Here is a 21,135-nt window from a genome sequence, read left to right as displayed (position 1 = left end):
TTAACATCCTACTCCTAATAAGAGATACTACAGAGTCTGGAATGTCTAGGCAGACAAACTTAATCAAAAGATCTCATCTGATCATCCCATGGCACACTATTTAGACCAGAATTTACAGTGCTGGACAACATCAAGCATTGAGTGGACCCTGGCTGCAACTGCCAAATGTGGTACAGCACTTGGAGAACACTTATTGTGGATGAAAGTAAGTGTATTTTGCCTTGGAGGGTCCCAGGTGTGTCCCACAGGAAAAAAGAAGTCTGCAAAAGGGCTGTCCTCCTCCCTGTTCAGTTGGCCAGCTTCCCTTGTGTGTACCAACGTGCTCTCAAATGAACTCACTCATAATGTGACGACAACCTCCCCGTTTTTTGGATGCCAGACTTTAAACGAAAGGAAATTAGGGTGTTTGGAAGGTTGTCACCTTATCCTCTGCCAAAGACCAGGAGAATTTTCTTTCCTTTTTTTTTTTTTTTTTTAGGAGCAGCCAAACCACTTTTGAATCGCATGGCGAGTATGGCTGACTTGCCTTAAAACAAAACTAAACACATTTACTGCACATTTACCCAATTTCATAATTGTCTATTCTTTTTCCTTGTTCTACCCACCCTTTTTTTCTGCTGTCTTTCTGTAGTATTGCTTTACATGCTCAGGCCATACTATTTCTAGTCTTGTCTTATCTGCCTCTCTCTATCTTCACTTTTCTTGCATGCTACTCTTTCCTCCTCTATCCTAATCTAATCTAATCTAGTCTAATCTAATCTAGTCTAGTCTAATCTAATCTCCCCTCTTTCTTCTTTTGCTCATATTTCCTTTTCATATTTGCTTTCAAACAGGAATACAGGTTGGCTCCTTCCAAACTCAAAGTTATGATACTGGTGTGCCTTATGGCAATTCACCAACCAAGAGGTTATATGACCTTTAAGAACATAAAACTCAAATGCTCATCAAGGCATTTACTTTAGTTTTGTTGGACTAAAACTCCCTTGAATTCAGCAGAGTTGCAAGGACTGGAAAAATGTAATAACCGAACAGGCTTTGGGGCTTTCGCTTATTCTGTGTGACCTCCGCTGTTCCAGACAGGACCCCACAGGCATTTGCAAACTAGTGTAGACATGCCTTGAGCGTGCCTGTTTTCACTCATACCATGTTATTCCCATACTGCTTTATCTGTAAACTCCCAGGGACTAGCTGAACTGTTTATTTTCCATTGATAACCGTTGAAGGTCTCTAACAAGAATTCTATTGCTATTCCGAATGTCTCTATCTGAAATTTGCTGTAAATCTCTTGTGCTGCTTAAGCTCAAGGAAGTTCACTGATCTTGAAGTCTGGTATCTAGACAACAATATTCCTTAAATGGCCCATCCACAGATATAAGCTAAACAGAAAGGAAGTAGACTTGAAAAACCTTGCAGGAATGACTTCAAGACACTCTGCAGGCAAGGTCAGTGACTCTGCCATATCACTGATTTATTTAATACATTTAATTCTCATAAGAATATTAAAATATTAATCATCACAATCATAGGGAAGCATTTAGTAAAAAAAGAGTCCTTTAACTTCTGTTTGCCATAGCAATACTGGTAGCCAAACAGATGTAGCACTATAATGTACAAGGGAATGTTCAATTTATCAGTGAAGTTGGAATGGAAAATATTAAAAGCATCTAGAGACACTATTCCACATCTGCTGAAGTTAGACTGTGGAATTGTATCTAATGGAGAAACTAATAAGAAATATTTAACTTTCTTGGAAGTATTAGCAATTTACATTAAATCTACTATTAAAAGTGTGTTGGCTATGTAATTATTTTGTTACTGTTGAGAGTAACACACAATTTAGACTGTTACTACTCATAGGCTTGCCAGGGCCCTTCAAAGTTAGTGAGTCCAGACCCCAGCTACCCCAGGACACCATTATCAGAAGAAACCTTAGAAGAATAAATAAAAATGGAACTAAACACCCTCAGTATGCTTCTGTATTAGACATGATGACATCAAACACCACTTTCAGTAGGTACACTACTCCTAAGGCTTAAATAACAACAGAAGAGATAGATTTTGTGTAGATGGATGAAAAGTGCAATATTCACTATGGTCAATGCCTTGGAAAATAAAAATATCTGAATCATGGAGTAGGAATTGAAGGCACCAAAGTGTATCCAACCTATGTATCCAACACTGTTAATGTCAAAGGATTAGTCCTTGGAGAAAGGGAGACAAATTGTTATATCCTGAAGTTAATTATTTTATAGTGTTCATTTCTTCATGATGCATCGGTTTTGCAGTGGGGTGTTAGGAAGCAAAAACCAGATGAAGTGTTATCAACACTCCAACTGCTGTCTGTCATAGACTGAATAAGCAAACAAAATGTGTTTGAAAAGGCTGTCAGTAGAGCAAAACCAGAAAGCAACAACGGACAAGGTTAGATGCTGGTCAGCATCCTATATTCATTTAGGATACACCATTTTCATTTAGGTATCAACGTATTTTGCTTCTTCAAGCAAAGGTAAGTAGGTTTTCCAGTTAGAGAAAACTAGGATTCAAACCATAAGCTTCAATTACTACAAGGGACTGGGGTGAAAAAAGGTGGTGGAGAGTATTTCCAGAACACTCTTCAAGAGTGCTTCCTATGCGACTGCTGACCAAAAAGATTATGTAGAGCTAGCTTCAGGAGTCAAATGTAGAGTAAAACATTTAGATATGCATTTATATTTTAATTTATTTGAAGCGAGGAACAGGAGAGTGGTAAGCCGTAAACACTTGTGTTTGCTGATGCATCTTCAAGGCAAAAATTAATAAGTGTGGCTACATCCAATTGCTGCCACTCCATTTGTCGCTACTTATTTGCCTTCACAGTCCCTCAGGCAAACAGGTGAATTAAGATGACAATTCATCACATGGCTACTGCTGACTGCTTCACCTGAGTTAAGGTTCTGGTCAGTTCTTCTGGATGTCAGGCAGGCTAAATGGCCTGCTCTGTGATACTGGTTTTAGTCATTAAAGATAGACTGCTACTCATCTTACAGAGACTTTCGATCAACATTGCCAAGATCTGTGCAGCTGTGAACACAGCTCTGCTTCTGGCACTCTGCAAGGACCTCGGTGGAAGCATGGAGCCTGCGGTTCAATAGGGTAAGATTGGGTAATTCTATTCATAACTGCACGACAGGGAATAAATGTCATGAGGGCAACTTCTCCAGGTGCCACCAATTGCCCAGCAGCACCCTCACGTAGGACATGGGAGGGAGGCTAAATATATATCCTAGGACTTTTCTTTGACTTTGTTTTCCCGGAATCAATTCACACTGTTCAATGAAAACAACTTGTGCAAATACAGGCAGCAAGTCAGCAGAGATATGACAGAAGGAAGACATAAAATTCTAGCACAATTAAGAAAACTGGAGTTGGTTACACTCATCAATCAAGACTGATTAGATCAGTAAGGGTGGCAAGACCTGGCTCTCATATGGAATAATCTGCTTGTGTCTCTCACAAATGATATTTCCACTGAACAGACCCAAACACCATTCACTTTGCCTTACATGCCTGTGCTGACACAGTCTGACTTCATCCATCCTGTCGCGTGGCCCTACCCTTGGCACAGCCTCTTATAATACTCACATTTCTGTAATCAGATAATTTCCCTCTGCATCCATCATTGTGAAAAGTTTTACCAATATTGCAAGACACTCCAAGAATTCATACAAAGTCCACTGATTTAATTTGGAACTGTGATACTGTGGAGTTCTCCAGATCAGACAATTCATCTAATTTAAATGGCTTGCTTCTCTTTTTTCACAATTCAGCATTCTTGTCTGGCATTTTAACTTGTGATCTGTCTCAGTTTCTCATCAGATTTTCCTGTCTTCACATAATTTTCTGATTAAATAACTGAAATCACCTGAAACAGACCGTGTCCTTCAGTCTATACTCAGAGGAACCCAAAGAACTCTAAAAGCTCAGTAGGCAAGGCCAGCCCCTTGCTGACCAAAACTATTATGGAGAGGTAGCTTCAGAAGTCAAATGTAGAGTAAAACACTTAAATATGCATTTACATTTTAATTTATTTGAAGTGAGGAGCACAGTGAGGGCTTTGCTTATTAGGCTTTACATTTCCCATGTAGGTATCCACATTTCAGTTGGAATATATTTGGGTTCCTCAAATTAAGGAAAGGTAAGAAATCACTGATTAACAAGATCTGAGTTCATTACTTCCCAAAGTTAAGAGAGAGACCACTTTTTGTTTCTTGGGTCCGGTATCACACCCCAGCTTCACAGCTCTACATCAGTCCAGCTATACTGAAGGCATTATCCTTTCTCTAAAATTAAGAGGGGCATAAGTTACACTTGCTGCAAATTAGAGACCAGGAGGTCCAAGCAAGATCTACTTTGTAGTGCTCTGTTTAAGCAGAATAGATCAACACCATGAAATGATGGTGCAAGTACACTTTGGGATAGCAAATGCCAACGAGGCTATCCCAGCTGCAACAGGCAACAGCATCAAACACCTTGGCATTTCATCTTCAGTTTGGGTGAAGCCCTGCAGAAACATTAGCTGCTCCTGCTCCTTCTTCATGAGCCTTTGGGGCCACTCTTTTCTGGCTGTTCCCATGAGTGCTGCATTACACCACCTGCAATAACACCTGTAACTCATGGGCTGATTGGGAAGGGCCCCGGACAAATGGCTTCTTTTTACCCATCACGATCACGAGTGCTTCCACCAGCACAAAACCCAAGTGCCTGCTGTGTTGCTAGTTTTGTTCTTCTTGATTTGGTTTTGGTTTTGATTATGTGTTTTCATGGTGGCATTAATTTTTTACTACTCTTCCCAGCCTCATGCTGCCTGAGAGATCCCAGTCTTTGTACACACTTTCCATTGCCCTGAATTAGAGCACGATCTTCTACCATGGCCATAGCTCTGCCGTTCTCAGACTCTTTAACCCCGATCTGTTTGATTCGAGGTCTGAATACGACCCAGAGCTCACATTCCTTGCGTTGACTGATAACCTCCTCCAGGCTACAGATAACTATTTGTCCACAGCAGTTCTTTCAGATGGGTCAGCTTTATTTATTGCAGCACATTGACCGCATGGCCTTCCCTTTCTGCAGCGGCAGAAGCTGCAGAGCAATGCCAAGCACTGATTCTCTGACCCCGGGGACTTCTATGGGAGATCCACATCATTCCTAGCTCTCTTTCATGTTTAGAGGTTTGACAGGACAGAAGGTTCAGCACATGTGGACAGCACTGGATATGCTCTGGGGCAGCCCAGTGGCAGGCCAATCCAATAAGATCTCAGGATATAAATGGAGCCTGGAGTGAGAAAGAAAACTGATTTACTTCAACAGCAGGAAAAAGCCAGCATTTATGAGAGCCCAAAATGAAGGGGGCTGTTTTGTCACGGAGGTTCAGGGCTGGGTTGGATTTGCCAAGTGGTTTTCTCCTTATGACTGATGAGAAAACCGTGGGGTTGATATTTGGATGTGGACCTCTCTATGGCGATTCATGCCTCTGCTGGCTTCCCGCACACCATCTCCCTTTCCAAATGCCAGAGAGCAGCACAAGGCTTTTCAATGAATTTTTCCTCTTGGGTGCCCTATTTGAGATATGTGCTGCATGGGGTCCCCGTGACTGTCATTAACTAGCAGCTGAATTCCAGCTTGAGTGGAAAACACCGAGCCATAACAACCTAAATACCAGACATCTGCTGTCTACGTGCCCCAGGCCGTGTCACTTGCAATCACTCGAAGAGCTCAGTGTCAGCTCAGCGGTGTGGGCTGGAGAGCAGCCTGAGCTGCAGACACTCCTGGTGGAAGGGTTGTCTCCTCTGGTATGCACTTTCCCACTCCAGATCTAGCAGCCTGGATTTCATGACCTCCCGGTCATCCTGTAGTGTCCATCTCCTTTCCCAGGCTCTGAAGGGGGAGGAGAAGTTTGGGAAATTATAAGGCTGCTATTGGAAATGCTTAGTCTTGGCATGGCAGGAAGAGTTTGTGCCTTGAGACGTTGACTCAGTGGGTAGAAATTGTACTGATACTGAGAAAATCTGCCCAGGAGGCAGAGTGGGGAACTGTTGCTGAGCTGAAGAAACAAACACTTATTGACTTTGTGGGATAGAAGATAGAGGAGTTTTATAACCTGATAAGTAAAATTGTTCTGATTAAGGTTTCAAAGTCTATAAATAAAGAAAGAGAACTAGCAAGAGACACAGAGCTCACAGTCGTAAAAGGGAGGGGGGGAGAAGAAATTCCCTTAAGAGATTGTTCCAAGAGCCCACTTAAAATATTTAACACTGATCCCTTTGCCTTCTAGCTCCTTAAAAGAAATCACCCCTTAGATCACACCATTCAGAATGAGTTATGTTTTCAATTTTCCTTGTTTCCCGTTATATTCGTATCAAACAGTTACACTGTATGCAAGAAAGAATCCAGCAAAAGCAGCTCATCTTGCTGTATGCTAGGAATGGTTTTCTTCAGATGGCATTAATGCTGAAGAGAAAGGTCAGAAATTTACCCCAAACAAAGCACTGGAATTTAATCTTTTCTCTGCTTGTGAGCAGCATGCTTCCACGGCCTTCACAGCGTTCTTCAATTACATTCCTACTGGAAAGCAGGGCTCTAAAAAACCCTCTATAAAGGCTGTTCATTTTTTTTTCCTGAGAGACTTGAAGCTGTGAATAGTGTATTAGGGAGCTGCCAAGTTATCTGCAGAGGTCCTCTACCATTTTACCTCTTCCAGAGACGCTTGTTTAATTAACGCATTCCACAAGCTGTAGGACTCCGCACAGCTGAGGATTTCTTCTGCTTCGATGCATGATCGTGCTGGAGGATGAGGGCATGGACCGTTCGTGTCAACTCTTGCAGCCCCTGACCGGCTTTGCCTTGCGCATGGGCTGCACAGCCTGGAAACGCATCTCAGGGCAATACATGAAACCAAGAAACTGTGCTTTGAAATTGGGAAGGAAGGGGAAGACAGCTGGAAATGTGCATTTTTCAAAATGCTGTCGGATGAGAAACAGATGCTGGCATGGGATTTGTGGAGTTGCAAGTTACACAGCTTATGCTGGCAGTTGGCAAGCTAACCTAGTATCAAACCCACAGCTATGCAAAACCCACCGCCACAGCTGGCATGCAGGCTGGCAGAGCCAGCCCAGAGCGAGCCACCATGGGTGCTGAGATATTCTCTCTCCTGCCATTGTACCTCCACCCTGGAAGCGACCAGAGCAGAGAGAGGGAAATCAGATTGCACCTGTCTGGGAGATAAACACATTTCCCTTTCAAGTGCTACCTGTTCATCACCTGTCAGCAGGACTTAAGTTCACCTAAATGAAGGGAAAAAAGGGAGGAAGAAAAGCAAAGGGGTGTGTTTGCCCTCTGATTCAAATCAGCCTCCAGCTGAACTCCCAGTCCCTTCTCTGCTCTGAGGCAGGTGAAGGAAAGGGTTTCTGATCCCTTCCCAATGCATGTTGTAAGTGGGTGAGTTGGCAGCAAGATGAGATTCCCTCCTTTATTGCTGCCTACCGAAAAGGGAAACCCTGGACAACTGCCAGATCTGGGGACGTGCTAGGGAAATACTAGTTCACTGATGGGAGGAAAAAAAAACGGATGAAGCAGAGTTCCACGTAATTCTTCCAGCTAAAGAATTGTTTTGACTCGCATCAGTAGAAGGAAGCTATCAGCTAATTTACACTAAGGATAAAGGCTTTTTGGGAGATGTGATTTAGCATCATTACTCCCTTGCGACTAGTGAGACAAAAGGATAAAATCACTGGGGTTTAGGAAAAAAACAATCTCTCCCTGGGGATGGAGGACAAGTTTTCAACTGGTCTCATATCACATGAGAAAAGAGAAAATAAAGGAATATCTTACCTGCACCATGAGTTACAGTGAGCACTTACGGAGTTCTTGATAGATTTCAAGCAGTCTCTAGGTGTTTAGTAGCAATTGATTGTGGGTGATGGTTACTTTCCATGTAGTTCAACGGGGCTATTGAGAATAAAATCCTATCCCTTTTTTTGAATCAGGATGGCAGGTCTCCATCAGAGCTCCTTTAGGATTTCCAACAGAGGCCAGTGCCAGCAAACTTGTGAAAACCACAGGGCTACAGGGTGGATCCGTGTCTTCCCTCTCTCTGTGCTGGCCCTGTTGTAATCCCAGTCTGTACCAAAGCACGAAGCCCATTGCAGCACGCAGTGGGAGTAACCACAACCTTGTGTGACCTTTGCGTTGGCAGCTCCTCTGCAGAGCTTGAAACTTTGCATTGCTGCCTTCCACTTCTTAATATCTTACCTAAACAAGTTGACTTTTAACTCATAAGAAAGTCTCTAGCCCCTGAGGAAACTCTGAAGTAGATTCTAAAAAAGACATTAGTCCTCATCATAGGGGTTGTCCATGGCAAAGGACAGAGAGAAAAGGCTGTAATTCTCCCTCGCAGCTCTGACCACTGATTCATAGTCACACTGGCACAGACAATGCTGGCACAGACAATATTTTTAGAAGGTTTGGTTGTTTTTTTTTTTTTTCCATAGGAGATAATGAGGTTATGGTGCCCCACAGACACCCACAGTCTCCTGGGCAGGGATGAAAGCAGTCTCGGAAGGGAAGAGTCTCTACCTTGGAGGAATAAAGCCTCAGTGGAGCTAAGGACAGTCATGATGTCCACTCCCAACACAAGGGCTGCTTAATAGCTGCTCTTTTCGTGCCGGCTTTTTTCTCCTCTCCCAAGCAGTACAAGCCTCAGGAGTACTCCCCACTGACTGTGCAAAGGGGACGTACCTTTATTTACCTACAGCTGTCTCCCCCAGCCCACCCGCTCTCCTGTCTTCCATTCTCTATCCTCCTTGGCCACAGACCTAGGGCACCCCAGGGACAGGTTAGCTCACTCCCAGGTGGGGCCCAACCTGTCACCAGCATGGAGGTCCTTCCCAGAGATATCCCACCTACTTACTCATGCTCAGGCTTAGAAAGTTCAGACAAAGAGACCTGAAAAGGATCTTGCTTGAAGTGGCACGGCTGACGGTTGGCTTTGGCTGTTGGAGAGCTGATCAGCACGGATATGTCATACTTCGCTACCTTAAATCAAATATTCCACACTCTTCAGTAAGTTCCCCACCATAAGTTTCTCTCTTTTGTGTTTTAGAGTCAGCGTTGTACCTTTGCAGGGTGTCTTTACGTACTTCTCAGACCTCACTTGGGGCTCAGTGTAAAGTCACTGCTCATGAGACAAACTATACCTGTGCCAAAAGGTCAAATGCGAAGAACGTGATATTCAAGTGCTGAATATTGTTTGTTTGGACTGATCAGAATATTTCTGAAGTGACTTACACCAAATTCTTCCTGTGCTCAAAACCATTTTTCTCCATAAGCCATGTTTACAAATGCCAAAAATATTTTGAACCAAGAGTTATGAATGTCTGAAAGCACTTACTTATCGAGGGCTGTTTCAACATTGCAAATACTTCTATGTAGTTGAGCCAGGTCCGGTTGCTCATGAGAACAGCCTTCACCTTCATCTGTCAACACTGCCTTGTCATAACTTGTCCAAGCAAGAGCTCAGAAAATCAATGTGACATAAAGAGACCCTTAAGATGCCACTGTGCAAATACAAAGCTGGTGCAGGGCAGGAGGATGGTGAATCTGGCAGGTACTAAGAAGCGCATAACTACTCACAGAGATTATATTTTTGTGGGTCATTTAACACTACAGAGACTTCCCATCTTTTGGAATTAACCAATTATTTTTCTGGAAAGGTAAAAACCTTCAGATTTTTCATCATATTCTAAATTTGTGACTTAAACATCTTGGTCTATAACATTTCTTTTAAGAATTATAGGAGTTCAGACTTTTTGTTGATCCATTTTTGCACTGAACTTTACCAATTCTAGGACAACAGGGAGTTCTTCAACAAAATCAAACACCAGCCTACCTTCCTCCTCAAGCTCGGTAGATTTTTCATGGTTTGCATTATACCATCTAGCTCTGTAATTTTGTTTCCCCTCCTTGCACTGGACTTTCCCTCATTCTTTCCATTAACTCAGCTAAGAGACAGCAGTTTAGGGTAGGGAATATTTTATTTTACTTGTTTTAGAATTCCCTGGCATTGGTTTAGCATGGTAAAAATTTGATTAATAAGTAAATAAAAGTACTGCCATAACGAGGAACTCTATTCAGAAATGGTCTCATAACTCCTGCTTTGACCCTGACAAGTGGGGATTCTATTTTAATATCAGTATTTAGCAGAATTCATGGCCATGCCCCAATTTCTGATCTACGGAGCAGAGAGAAATATTTCCAATTATCACCTCCAAAGTGTTTTCAAAGCAGCATATAGTGATTACATGAAAAATAAATTGAATCTCTCAATGACTTCAGGGATTCAGCCAAACCACAAAAAAATCAGGCTTTTAACATACCCCATGTGAATTCCCCCACACTGTCTTAAAACCAGAGTTAGAAGTTATGTGCGGGATTACCTTAAAAACTCTCAACCTCTCTTTTCCTTGAAAGCCAGAAATCAGGAGCACTAGGATAATATTTGGCCAGATTTGCACTAAGGCACTTTATTTCGAGTCTCGCCTCAGACACGGATTTATAAGGAGTATGAATCCCAACTCTGTTAGCCCATAAAATAATTTGCAGTGCCTTATATTGTATTTAAAACTGAAATATTGTATTTATATTCATTTTATTGTCCATTTGCACTGCCAGGAAAAGATAACTAAACCAATGGAACTGAAGTGCACAGATCAAAGACCTTCCCAACGAAGAAGAAGTACACCTCATGCTGAAGAACACTTTGTGGCAAAGAGTGCTTCAGTAAAAGAAGCGCTGCAAAGGCAGAAATAAAACTGAAGTACAAGAGTGCTTTTATATTTTGCGAATATTCAAAATAGCACATATAGATATACATATATATGTATAAAGTGAATTTTGCTACACTCAAAATATTTAGGATGTTTCTTTTTCTTCCACCAAAGAAGGGCATGGAAGGCAGAAATAAAAGAGAAAAATGTTGGGTTTCAGGTTTTAACCAGAAAAATAACTCCACTTTTCTACTACATACATTTCATTCAAAAAGCTGGTTTTTGTTACAAAATGTTTCAACGAAGGCCTTCATCTACACTGACCAGCAGCATTTCAGCGTGCCATACTTCCAGCATGACTGTTCCTAGCAAAGCCTAAAACAAAGCCCAGCCACAATCCCAGAGGTCTCTGTAATACCTCACAGAAGCCAAGTCAAAATAATGCTTCCTCTACCAGCTACTCCAAACGAGTTATTTTCCTCGAGAAGCATTAAATTAGGTTAATCCCACAAATGCATCCCCAAACACAAGGATTTCAGGCTGCTCATCCTGTGAGTGCACTTCACAGCATCCCTCTGACGTCGGTCTGGTAGATCTCTTCTTTCTTCCCTCCCCGCAGTTTCTTCCTTTCATTACAAGAGGGTTCCTGCACCATTTAATTTAAGGGAAACTTTCTCACTGCCTCCAGCAGAGCTGAACAGAGTCAGTCAAACCAGGAGCTTGCTGTGCCCTGCCATCTTCTTCTCATCACTACCTGTAGTAAAGTTACAAGTTTCAGCAGGGAGAAGAGTTAAGTTTTTATCATCAGTGTAGCCCTACCTCTCATTCTCCACATCCAGCAAATGCTAACTCGGTTTTAAAATAAATTTCCTTAACAACCAAGTACTACTATTTAAAAGGACCCGTGAGCACTTCTATAGCATTTTACAACCCCAAATCACTGCATAAGTATTAATTAGCCTTAATGACTCATATTACCTAATAAGATAATGAAAACCCCTGCAGCTCACAATATCTACTTCTATTTTCAGTGAGAGATGAAATGTATCTTTAAAAGGATGTATTCTCTTCTAATTCCTTTTCTGCATATGCCTGTAATAACCTCTGGAAATAATTCCAAGTGTGTCGTGTCATATTTTTTTGTTCTTGATTTGTGAAGGGTAACTTATTGCACCAAACACAGTCTTTGGGACAATATAAAAAGACAGAGGTTTAGTAATTATATTTTTTCCTTAGGAGGCTTTCTATTGAACGATGACTGGTGTGGACTCACTGTTTGGTAAGGAGACGTGGATTTGCTGACGGTTCTTTATGGAGAATAGCAATGTCTTTCTTGGTTTCTTTCTAGGTTGCCACGGCCAAGGTAATACTTAATGGATTAAGTCTTGTGAAATAAATTCTGTAAATAGAATGTGGGCTGAGATCATTTCAACTCATTTCCCCTGCGTCCCCTTCCCGTACTGGAAGCTGTCAAGTACAAGCAGCCTGCAAGCAGCCTGTTCTCCCAATGTTAGTCTTGAGTCTCACTAGATGCATAAAACAGCTTGTTTTTCACATACTTTCTCTGATGGCATTAAAAAAAAAAAAAAGGCAAGAAAAAAAAACTCTTCTCAATTCCACCCTTGGCTATAAACTGGATACAGCTAATCATGCAAGGGCACCAAACATTGCTCTGTTTGTCCGTCATTAGGGCACTAGAAACCTATGTTTATGGTAGATTTATAGTTGAATCTGAAGGATTTTAAAGAAAGGAACTGAACCAACTGTGGGTTTGTAAACAAACAATATGGTTTTGACGTCAGCCGTATCATTTCATGTGCTGGAACCGTTTCTATCATGCGGCTAGTTCCTGCCCCTGAAGAGCATCTAATTTAATTTAGATGTATTCATGATATGGGACAGCACGTCAAATCCAGAAACCCCAGGGTACTGCTGAAGGCAAGGTCTATGCTGGAAAGATTGCATAAGCTGTACTTCGAAGACCTTTCGACTCAAGGCAGAGAGGGGAAAGTTGTGTCTCCTGTAGAAGAAAGTAAAAACATGAGGGAGAAGGGAGGTATACAGAGTGGGGACTGTCAAGGGGAAGGACTTAGTTTCTTCTTCAGAAATAAATCAGTTTGAGGGGGTTTTTCTGCATTAATGTTAACCAAAAAAATCTGCATAACTTTTTCCAGAGCAATAAATCCTATATGCAGCTTTCAGCAGTTCTTCCCATTTTGCTCTCAGTCCCTCTTGGGTTCCTGTTTCTCTGGGCTCCTTCTGTACTCACCCTGCAGCAACCACCACAGAGGAAAACTCATCCTCCTGGATCTGAGATTTTCTGTTAGGTACCACTGCAGTATCAAAGGGATTATCCATACCGCAGCACCAGGACTGGTCCTTGAGTCCTGGCGCAGTAAGTGTGAGCCCAAGGGGCAACGCAGAGCCCCTAGGGCAGGAGCCCCACTCCATCCCCTACGCACGGGCATCCTGGGCTGCTAACAGACACCTAGGCTAGGAGCTGACACTTGGGCAATGCAAGAACATCAGCAAGATACCACTTTGCTACTGATGATAGTGTCTGAAATATATCTTATGCTGCAGTTACCTAAGGGCACCGATGTGGGAAAATTTATTTGCACACAGAGCACAATCCTGATTGCTGACAAAATCCCCATCTGTTGTCAACTGAATTTAAAGGGACTCCCTGTGTGGATAAAAAATTATTTGTGAGCCTATGTGTTTATCAGCTTGGGCCTTAAATGACATGAATTTCTCTGGAAACAGACTTCAATGAACAGTCTAACAATGGTGCAGTATGGTGTCTTTTTTTTTTTTTTTTTTTTTTTTTAACTAGACACTATTTTCTACTCCACTGATTCCAGTTCCACAGGTTTGCAGAAAACCTGGTGCCTCCCAGAGGTGTTGTAGAGCTCCGTGCTGGGTACCTGGCTGTGTGCACACACACACCACCAGTATCTCTTGACACAGCTACCCATATGCCTACAGGTTTGGAAAAAGAATAGGAGACAATTCCCATTTCTGTTATTTCATGCCGCAGAATCCTGACTACTTGTTGAAAAACTATTTCCTATAAAAAGGTAAGTTTTTTCCCAATGAAAGCTGATGCTTTCTACAAAAAAAAAAAAAAAAAAAAAAAAAGAAAAAAGGAAAAAAAAATCCTCAAAAACTCCAGCTCTAGTTTTAGCCAAAAACATAAGCCCAGCTTTAGGTGTGGTATTCAGACTGATACTATAAGACAATCACAGAACTTCTAACCAGTTGTGCTCGTTTATTTGCAGTGGAAGGCAAGCTGCAATTCTTTCCTTTGATCTACTTGTTGGCTTCAGGATTACATTTCTAAACCTCGCTTTTTAATCACTGTAAACATCAGAGCTGAAGAATTTGGCGGAGAGAAAATTGGCTACGTCTTTGTGTTTTTGATCAGACCGGGCTTTTGATGCTTTCTCTTCTCCAGTGTCAGTGCCTGAGCTTTACGAGTGACACCCCCCCATAGCCTCAGACTCTGGAATCTGCACGTTCACTGTATTTCTTTGCCTACATCTCTGTTCCCCAAGCAGATACACCCCCCAGGTCTGACGCCGTCCCCAGCTGAAGCAGGGCAGGGTGCTGCACAGATACATTATCCCGACATCGAGATGTCATGCTGTCACTTGATGTCTCAGAGACAGCCTCCCTCGTGAGCAAGCCTGGAAACTCACATTTTTATTTTCCAAGACCCCTCACCCACGCGTTTATCTCTGCAGCGCTGGCAAACCTCTGAAGCTAAGGAACCTGAGAACTGGCAATGGGAATTCAGGAAAGATTTCCCAGTACCATGGAGCAGAGCAGAGGTGCACAAGCTACCTTGAAACTAGATAGCTGGGGTATAGAAGCAGTCCTTCTGCCACAGGATGGAGCTCAGTGCAGGCTGAAAAGCATTTCCAGGTAGCTGGATAAATACTCAAGCATCTCTCTGTCACTGATGTCCATATTCCTGCTTCTTGATTGCTATCAGCGCCTGTGCTGGCGGCTCAAAAAACCTCGTTTAGGTAGGTCTGAATGCCATTGCAGAGGCTGCGACGTCAACACTCCTCCAGGCAGATGTATTCCAAAGTGACTGAAAAAAACCCATGTAGGTGAAGGTCTCAGTTGTGAAAAAGTACAATACAAAAAAAGCTGGGGACAAAAAAAGAGGTGGCTTTTGTAAAAGGTGAGCACGTGAACTTTGTGGCTTCAGTTTTGTCCCAGTTACTCTGTTCACCCTCTCTACAAAGTGTTTCTCACACAGAAGTGTATTTTTAACAACACTGAAAAGAATTTGCCAGAATTGGGAGCTCAAGCTACTTTTGCCCTGTATAAATGGGACGTAAATGTCATGTAAGAGGTTAAATGGCTCAGGGATAATTTTTTTCTCTTTTTAAACCAAGCAGAGCAAAATTAGTATCAACGGGGCTGATCTTTCTGACTGTGAAATCTCACTGAGTATAAATATTTAACAAGATACATCATCAGAGTTCTCCTTCTACCTGAGTACAATGCATAACCAGAAACTGCCTTACTGAAGGAGTTAAAAGTTTTCTGCAATAGTGCAACAAATCACTCCGTGCAACAAATAGCAGACACACTCTGTGGCAGTTTCCCCACAAACTTCAATCTATGGAGAAAAAAATCTTGATTTATTATATAGCATTTGGACAGTTGCGAAAGAAAATCTGCCAAAGATCAGAATAATCAACTCTTTCACCCAAGCAGTTTTTTTATGGAAGAAAAAAAGCACAGAATGGGTCTGAGCAAAATAAACAAAAATTCCACACTTTTAACCAACAGAACCTTTTGCGTCATTCAGAAATATTTACAGACATCCAGAATCTTTTATCATCAAAAAGACACTCAGGCCTTTAAAATTACAACTTCTTCTTGTATTTTTGTTTACTGATGGCCTTTAAACTAGCGGGTATCCCTAACTTGTGGCATCTCTTCGTACTGTGTTTGTCAAACGTAGGAATATTTAAAGCTGTGCTTTGCTATTTTTTTCCCTTCCCTTGAAACATCTCTCTTCTGCTAAGCTGTCGCCTGTGAATTTTAAAGACAGCAGAACACCATCTACTAGCAGCATCCATCACATGAGTCATGGTCACTGTTGTGTCTCAAACACCAGTTTTCAGTGACTGAAAGGGCCACTAATGCCAATATTAACCTGGAGAGGGCTAGCTGCTTTAATACAATTAAATACAGTCAGGAAGAGGGCTGCAAATAGAAACATACATTAGCCATTTATAGCATATATACGAGCATCTCTCAGAGCCCAGTAAAGGCATTGGTGTAGCATCCCTCTGAATACCCCTGCTGCTCCACCTTCCCATTTAATTAGCACACAACAGAATTTCCCTGCAAAAGGTGTTGTGGACTTTGGACAAAAAAGGAGAAAAGAAGTTGCTTTTAAGTGCAATCCAGAAAAAAAGAGCTCCTTGGCTAGAGGGTACTTTTAATAAAGATGTTTCCAGTGTTTATTTATCAAAAATCACTCTTTCTCTCGAGTGTTTTGATTTTTCTTTCTGTGCACAAGAAGGAGGGGAGAAGAGGGCTTCACTAAGCAAGTCTTTCAGTAAGACACCAGATGATGGATAGTCAAACACAGAGCCTCCTGTAAACACAGAAGGAACCAAAAGGTATGAACTGACTCATAATTGTGTCAACACAGGTCGCAGACCCTTGGTTTATTTCAGCCTTCCTGTTTTTCACAGATTTCTTTTCACACTATACCACTTTTTTTAAGACACAGACTCTTTTCAGTACACCTTAGTGGGGTGCAAAAGCACACATGTTTTTACACCAAGACGTGGGCATCTACACACACACATGTAGGCTGTATTGCCACAACTACAACAGCAGCATTTTCCATCCACGGCTTATGGCTGCATTAAACTAAGCCATGCCTTTCTTTGCAGTAGTCCATGCCCATGCTAAATCAAAAGGTCCATCCCATCCCTGCCTCCAGTGTTTCCACAGAGGCTCTTGGGAAGCATCCAGAAAAGAGGAGTACAACAAAGCCTCAACGACCTAGTCCTCCAGTTCATGCAACCCTCCAAGACTTGGTGTGGTGGGTTTTTTTTTTAACCAAAGTGGCAAGACTGTGTCTGACCAAAAGTGCTGGGAGGCTGACACACGGCAAAGAGCTCTGTGATGGGCAGAACCTACCAGTATTTGTCTTGATCTCTAAACACACTGAATCGAGGTAGTAGGCTTTTCCTTGTATAAAGTTGTTCTTTTCTGCTGGTTCCTTATTTTCATAGAGACGGAGGAAAAAAGCCTCTCTGGTCTCTATTTCATTATCAAATTTGATTGACAATGACCAGTGGGCTCAGAGGTTGTTAGAAGAGAGACTGATGGGAAGACACACCAAGCAGTTGGATTCCCTGCAAGTCATAGAGCACTTCAGCTGATGGTTCAGAAAGATGTTTCAGTACCTTCCCTCACAAGATCACCTGTTGAGACACCTTGTTGCCTGAAATCCTGAGATTCTACTTGCAGAGAAGCTGTGGATGCCCCATCCCTGGAGGTGTTCAAGGCCAGGCTGGATGAGGCTTTGAGCAACCTGGGCTGGTGGGAGGTGTCCCTGCCCATGGCAGTGGGGTTGGAACTGGATGATCTTTAAGGTCCCTTCCAACCCAAACCATTCTGTGATTCTATGACTTGCAGAAAACAACAAGTGAAGACGGTTTAAAGTCAAGGGAGGTGTTCTACCTCGGCAGAGACAGTAAAAGAAGCAGTAAAAGAAGTAGTTTAAGGCCAGACTGCAATGACTGGTACTCGTCCCTGGATGTCCACACAGAGCCCAGTGCAATGAATCTGCACATGCAACAGATCCATCGTGAGCACCCTGGATCAACCACACATGTGCAAACGACTTAATGCCATAGACCCAGAGGGTCTGGCTCAGACAAGATGTGTCAGATCCCCTGTACGAGGAAGGAGAAGTTTATAAACAACGACTGTTTGTCTGGGATGTTTCAAACTCAGCTAGATTAACTGAAAAATGGTAGAGCCAGCATGGACAGATGACCTTACCCCGGCAGAGGCATGCCTCATACCTTATGTAACCATATCCAGCTCAGCAAGAAAGCTACTCAATGAAAATCAGTCACAGAACAGGGATTTGGACCTTATTTTCCATTGTGCAGAAGTCAGTTGCTAAAATTCCCAGTCAACAGGTAATCTTTGCAGTGAAGACAAATCCACCAAGGGCATCACAAGGGCTCTTGCCCTGCTACTTCAACAATTCATTCACAAAAAAAAATGCAAACCAAATTATATTCAGGCTAAAGCTGACACCAAAAAAAAAAAAAAAAAAAAAAAAAAGCCATAAACAGAATTTCAGAGACAGAAATCATTGGCAGACTTGATTTTTTTAAGACTACCCATTTTAGGATATTACACCTTTGTAAAGAGCAAGCATTTTATCTGGTGCCATTTTCCCCCATAGGAACCAAGGTTGACGGAACAACGGAGAGTATTCCCTGCGCAAATTGCAATATATTAAGTCAGCTTTGCTTACAGCAGGTTCTGTACCTTGAGAAATTGTTCCAGGGTTTGTGTGTCTGTAAAGTGGCCATAAACTGGAAAAAAATACTTTCTTTTCTCCTGCCTCCCCCTCTCTTTATTACCTCCTTTCATCTCTACAGCAGAAGATGCAGGAAGCAAAATTTACTGAAGGAGACCATGAAAAGAGTTTCAAAACATTCCATGTATTTTTTCTGCATAAACACACCGTGAATTTCAAATGTAAATAGTGCCAGGGCACTGTCACTCAGACCCCAGTAGTGCACCCAAGTTAGACAAATTATGCTGCCTGTTATCTCAGTTGCTACAGTTTCTTGCCTTTCATTCACTCATTGCCAGTGCCTGGACTTTTATGTCAGTGTAGGGGAGAAAAGGAGCCTCAGTTGCTGAAGTTAACCTCTCGTGGTGGGGTCTGTAATACTGGGCTTTCCAGTGGAGAATTCCGGAGGAGATAGCTGCTAGCCTCTTTTGGCAAGGCAGCAGTCGAAAGAATGCTGAATTTTGGCAGGTAGCAGCAGGAGAAATGCTGTGTTATGGAAACGGCCACTGCAAGCTCCCTTCCAAATCTGCAGTGTTTGGCCCACATCAATAAAACAAAATAATTAAAAAAAAAATTACATATCTTATAAAAAACTACATAAAGCAGTGTTGTGGTTTGAAGAGAAGATGGTACTGCTGAGCAAACTGGCCTGGCAGAGGGCAGGGGCTGCTGCTTCAAACATCATATCCAGCGTATAATTAACACTAACTTTCAACTCCATCAGCAATCTCTCTGCTCTCACCAAGTTTCACTTTCTCCCTGACAAAGAGCTACTAATTACAAGGGAATGCAGGATCTGATGAGGGGATTAATCTCTGAATGTCCTTTTACCGCCACGTTGGCCCTGGTAGGTACCAAGTCAAAGCCCCTGCCCCCTATGCCAGGTACCATCTAATGGTGAAGTCCCTCTGGATCCTATAGCCAGTGTATTGAAAGCAAAGGGCCTGGCTGCTGCTGGCCCCAACCCCTGCCTTGCAAGAGCATCATTGCCCATCTCTCCTGCCTGATCCATAGTTTCCTTGTTAGGAACCAGAAAATGTTGAGTTTGCACCATGCGAGCTATATGCGTAGCGTACCCATCTCTAAACTGATTCCATGTAACAGTGAGTACCTTTAATGTCATTTTAATGCACATTTGATTTAAGCAATACTTCCAAAGAAGGGAAAAGCTCTTACCTATTGTTCTTCGGAGATCTTCACACTGGCTAATGTGAGGGAATTTCAATATTTCCTTCCACTTTTTGCTTTTGCCTTTGCGTTTCCCTCCACCCCCTGCAGAGAAAGAAATATGAGGATTAGATTGCCTTGGGGATTATGCCCAATCCTGAGTTTACCATCTCAGTCACAGTTCTTACGGGTATCATTAATAATTAAAGCTGAGACACTGTGGGTACGTGTACAGATCAAGTCTGAGCTTGATCAGTACCAATACTTGATCTGAACCAAACAAAGAGGCATCTAGCAGAAGATCAGCTTGCTAAAAATTGGGAGTTCAATGGCCCACCAGATCCAGTTCAGATGACAGTGCTTAGCTGGGCATCTCCAACATCACCTCTGCCCCAATGGACAGTCATTTCACACAAGTCAAACAACCTTGTAGAATTACAGCTCATGCCTTTTCAACCTGGATCTCCCCCTTCTGGTTTTGGGATGAGCCCTGATTCCACCCCAAAAGAAGTGCTGGAAACAGAAAACCAAAATTCAGTTCTCACCATCCCTTTCCGTGATGATGAATCTCCCTCACCAATGTGGCTTCACAAATACCTTGCTGCAGGCATCACTGGCATCTCTAGATGCCACATCAGAGCTGGTAAGGCGGGTGCAACCTGCACTGGGCTACGAGCAGTAACCGTAGCGTTTCCAGCATACCTCACTTTGCTCCTCGCTGGCATCGCTAGATGATGCAGTGCCTATGGGGTTAGGCTCCTTCAGCCCAAGCAAGCCTAATGCAGGCTGACATGCTGTGCGTGCTCTCCTCCAGTGTCTGCTAGATAGGCACTCAGGTCTGAAGCAGCTCAGCCTAAGAGGACATTTTTAGATTTTTCTTGTATTTTTTTCACTATAATTGGGCACTTTTTTTACTCTAGTCCTCCCCTGGGTTTCTCTTTTACGCCCCCACATTTTTTATGCCGCCACATCAGCATCACCGCAGAGGGCAGGAGGTGTGGTGTGGTGCTGGGGGCTTCATTAGCAGCTGGTTTGTGTGCCTGTCCTGCTCAGAGAGGCTGCGCAGCCAGACGTGAAAGCCCAGATGCAGACTGAGATTCTCCAAGTCGCTGCCTTTACTGCCATTCAGTCCCTGCATACAAAATCTGATTCACTTCAGTCTATTTTACATGAGCTGGCACGTCGGATGACTAATTCAGAGCTGAGTTAATTCTGTAGAGGGGTTGGTAGAGTCACAACTGCAGACTGGGAGTGTGTTGGGTACTACATGATATTGCAAGCTAAATTAGGAGAGCGTTGACTCAAAAAGTAGCAGGCCATTACAGAGAAAACATGAGCCTTGGAAAAAATGGTGAAGTATTGCTCTCTGTGGGGTGTTTCCGATCACAGCTTTGGCACAGGAATGCTTCCTCTTTATCTCACCTTTTTTTTCTTTGCTTTTGGTGACCAATGGTTTTGTTTTTTCAGAGCTTGCCTTGAATTATTTTAAACTCCTTATTGACGAGAATTTATTGTATGTCTATATTATGCAACGTAGAGCAGTGATATCTGCACCAGCTGTAAAGGAACTGTCTTGTTTAGACTATC

General features: G+C 42.6%; 1 protein-coding gene across 1 annotated transcript in view; it reads right to left on the bottom strand.

Moving 5' to 3' along the window:
• The window catches only part of LOC104469720 (G protein-coupled receptor kinase 5), a gene marked incomplete at its 5' end in the record, with an annotated part of 73,492 nt that extends 53,845 nt beyond the window's left edge, over window positions 1–19,647 (bottom strand). Inside the window, one exon of the mRNA XM_010084334.1 lies at window positions 19,558–19,647. Within this exon, the coding sequence (XP_010082636.1) occupies window positions 19,558–19,647 (90 nt within the window). The remainder of the gene's footprint in view (window positions 1–19,557) is intronic.
• Window positions 19,648–21,135: the final 1,488 nt, after the last annotated feature.

This window comes from Pterocles gutturalis, unplaced genomic scaffold (assembly GCF_000699245.1).
Source record: "Pterocles gutturalis isolate BGI_N339 unplaced genomic scaffold, ASM69924v1 scaffold41845, whole genome shotgun sequence".
NCBI classification, from domain to species: Eukaryota; Metazoa; Chordata; class Aves; order Pterocliformes; family Pteroclidae; genus Pterocles; species Pterocles gutturalis.
The sequence above is the reverse complement of the archived record's forward strand: the minus strand, read 5'-3'. Positions and strand labels throughout refer to the sequence as shown.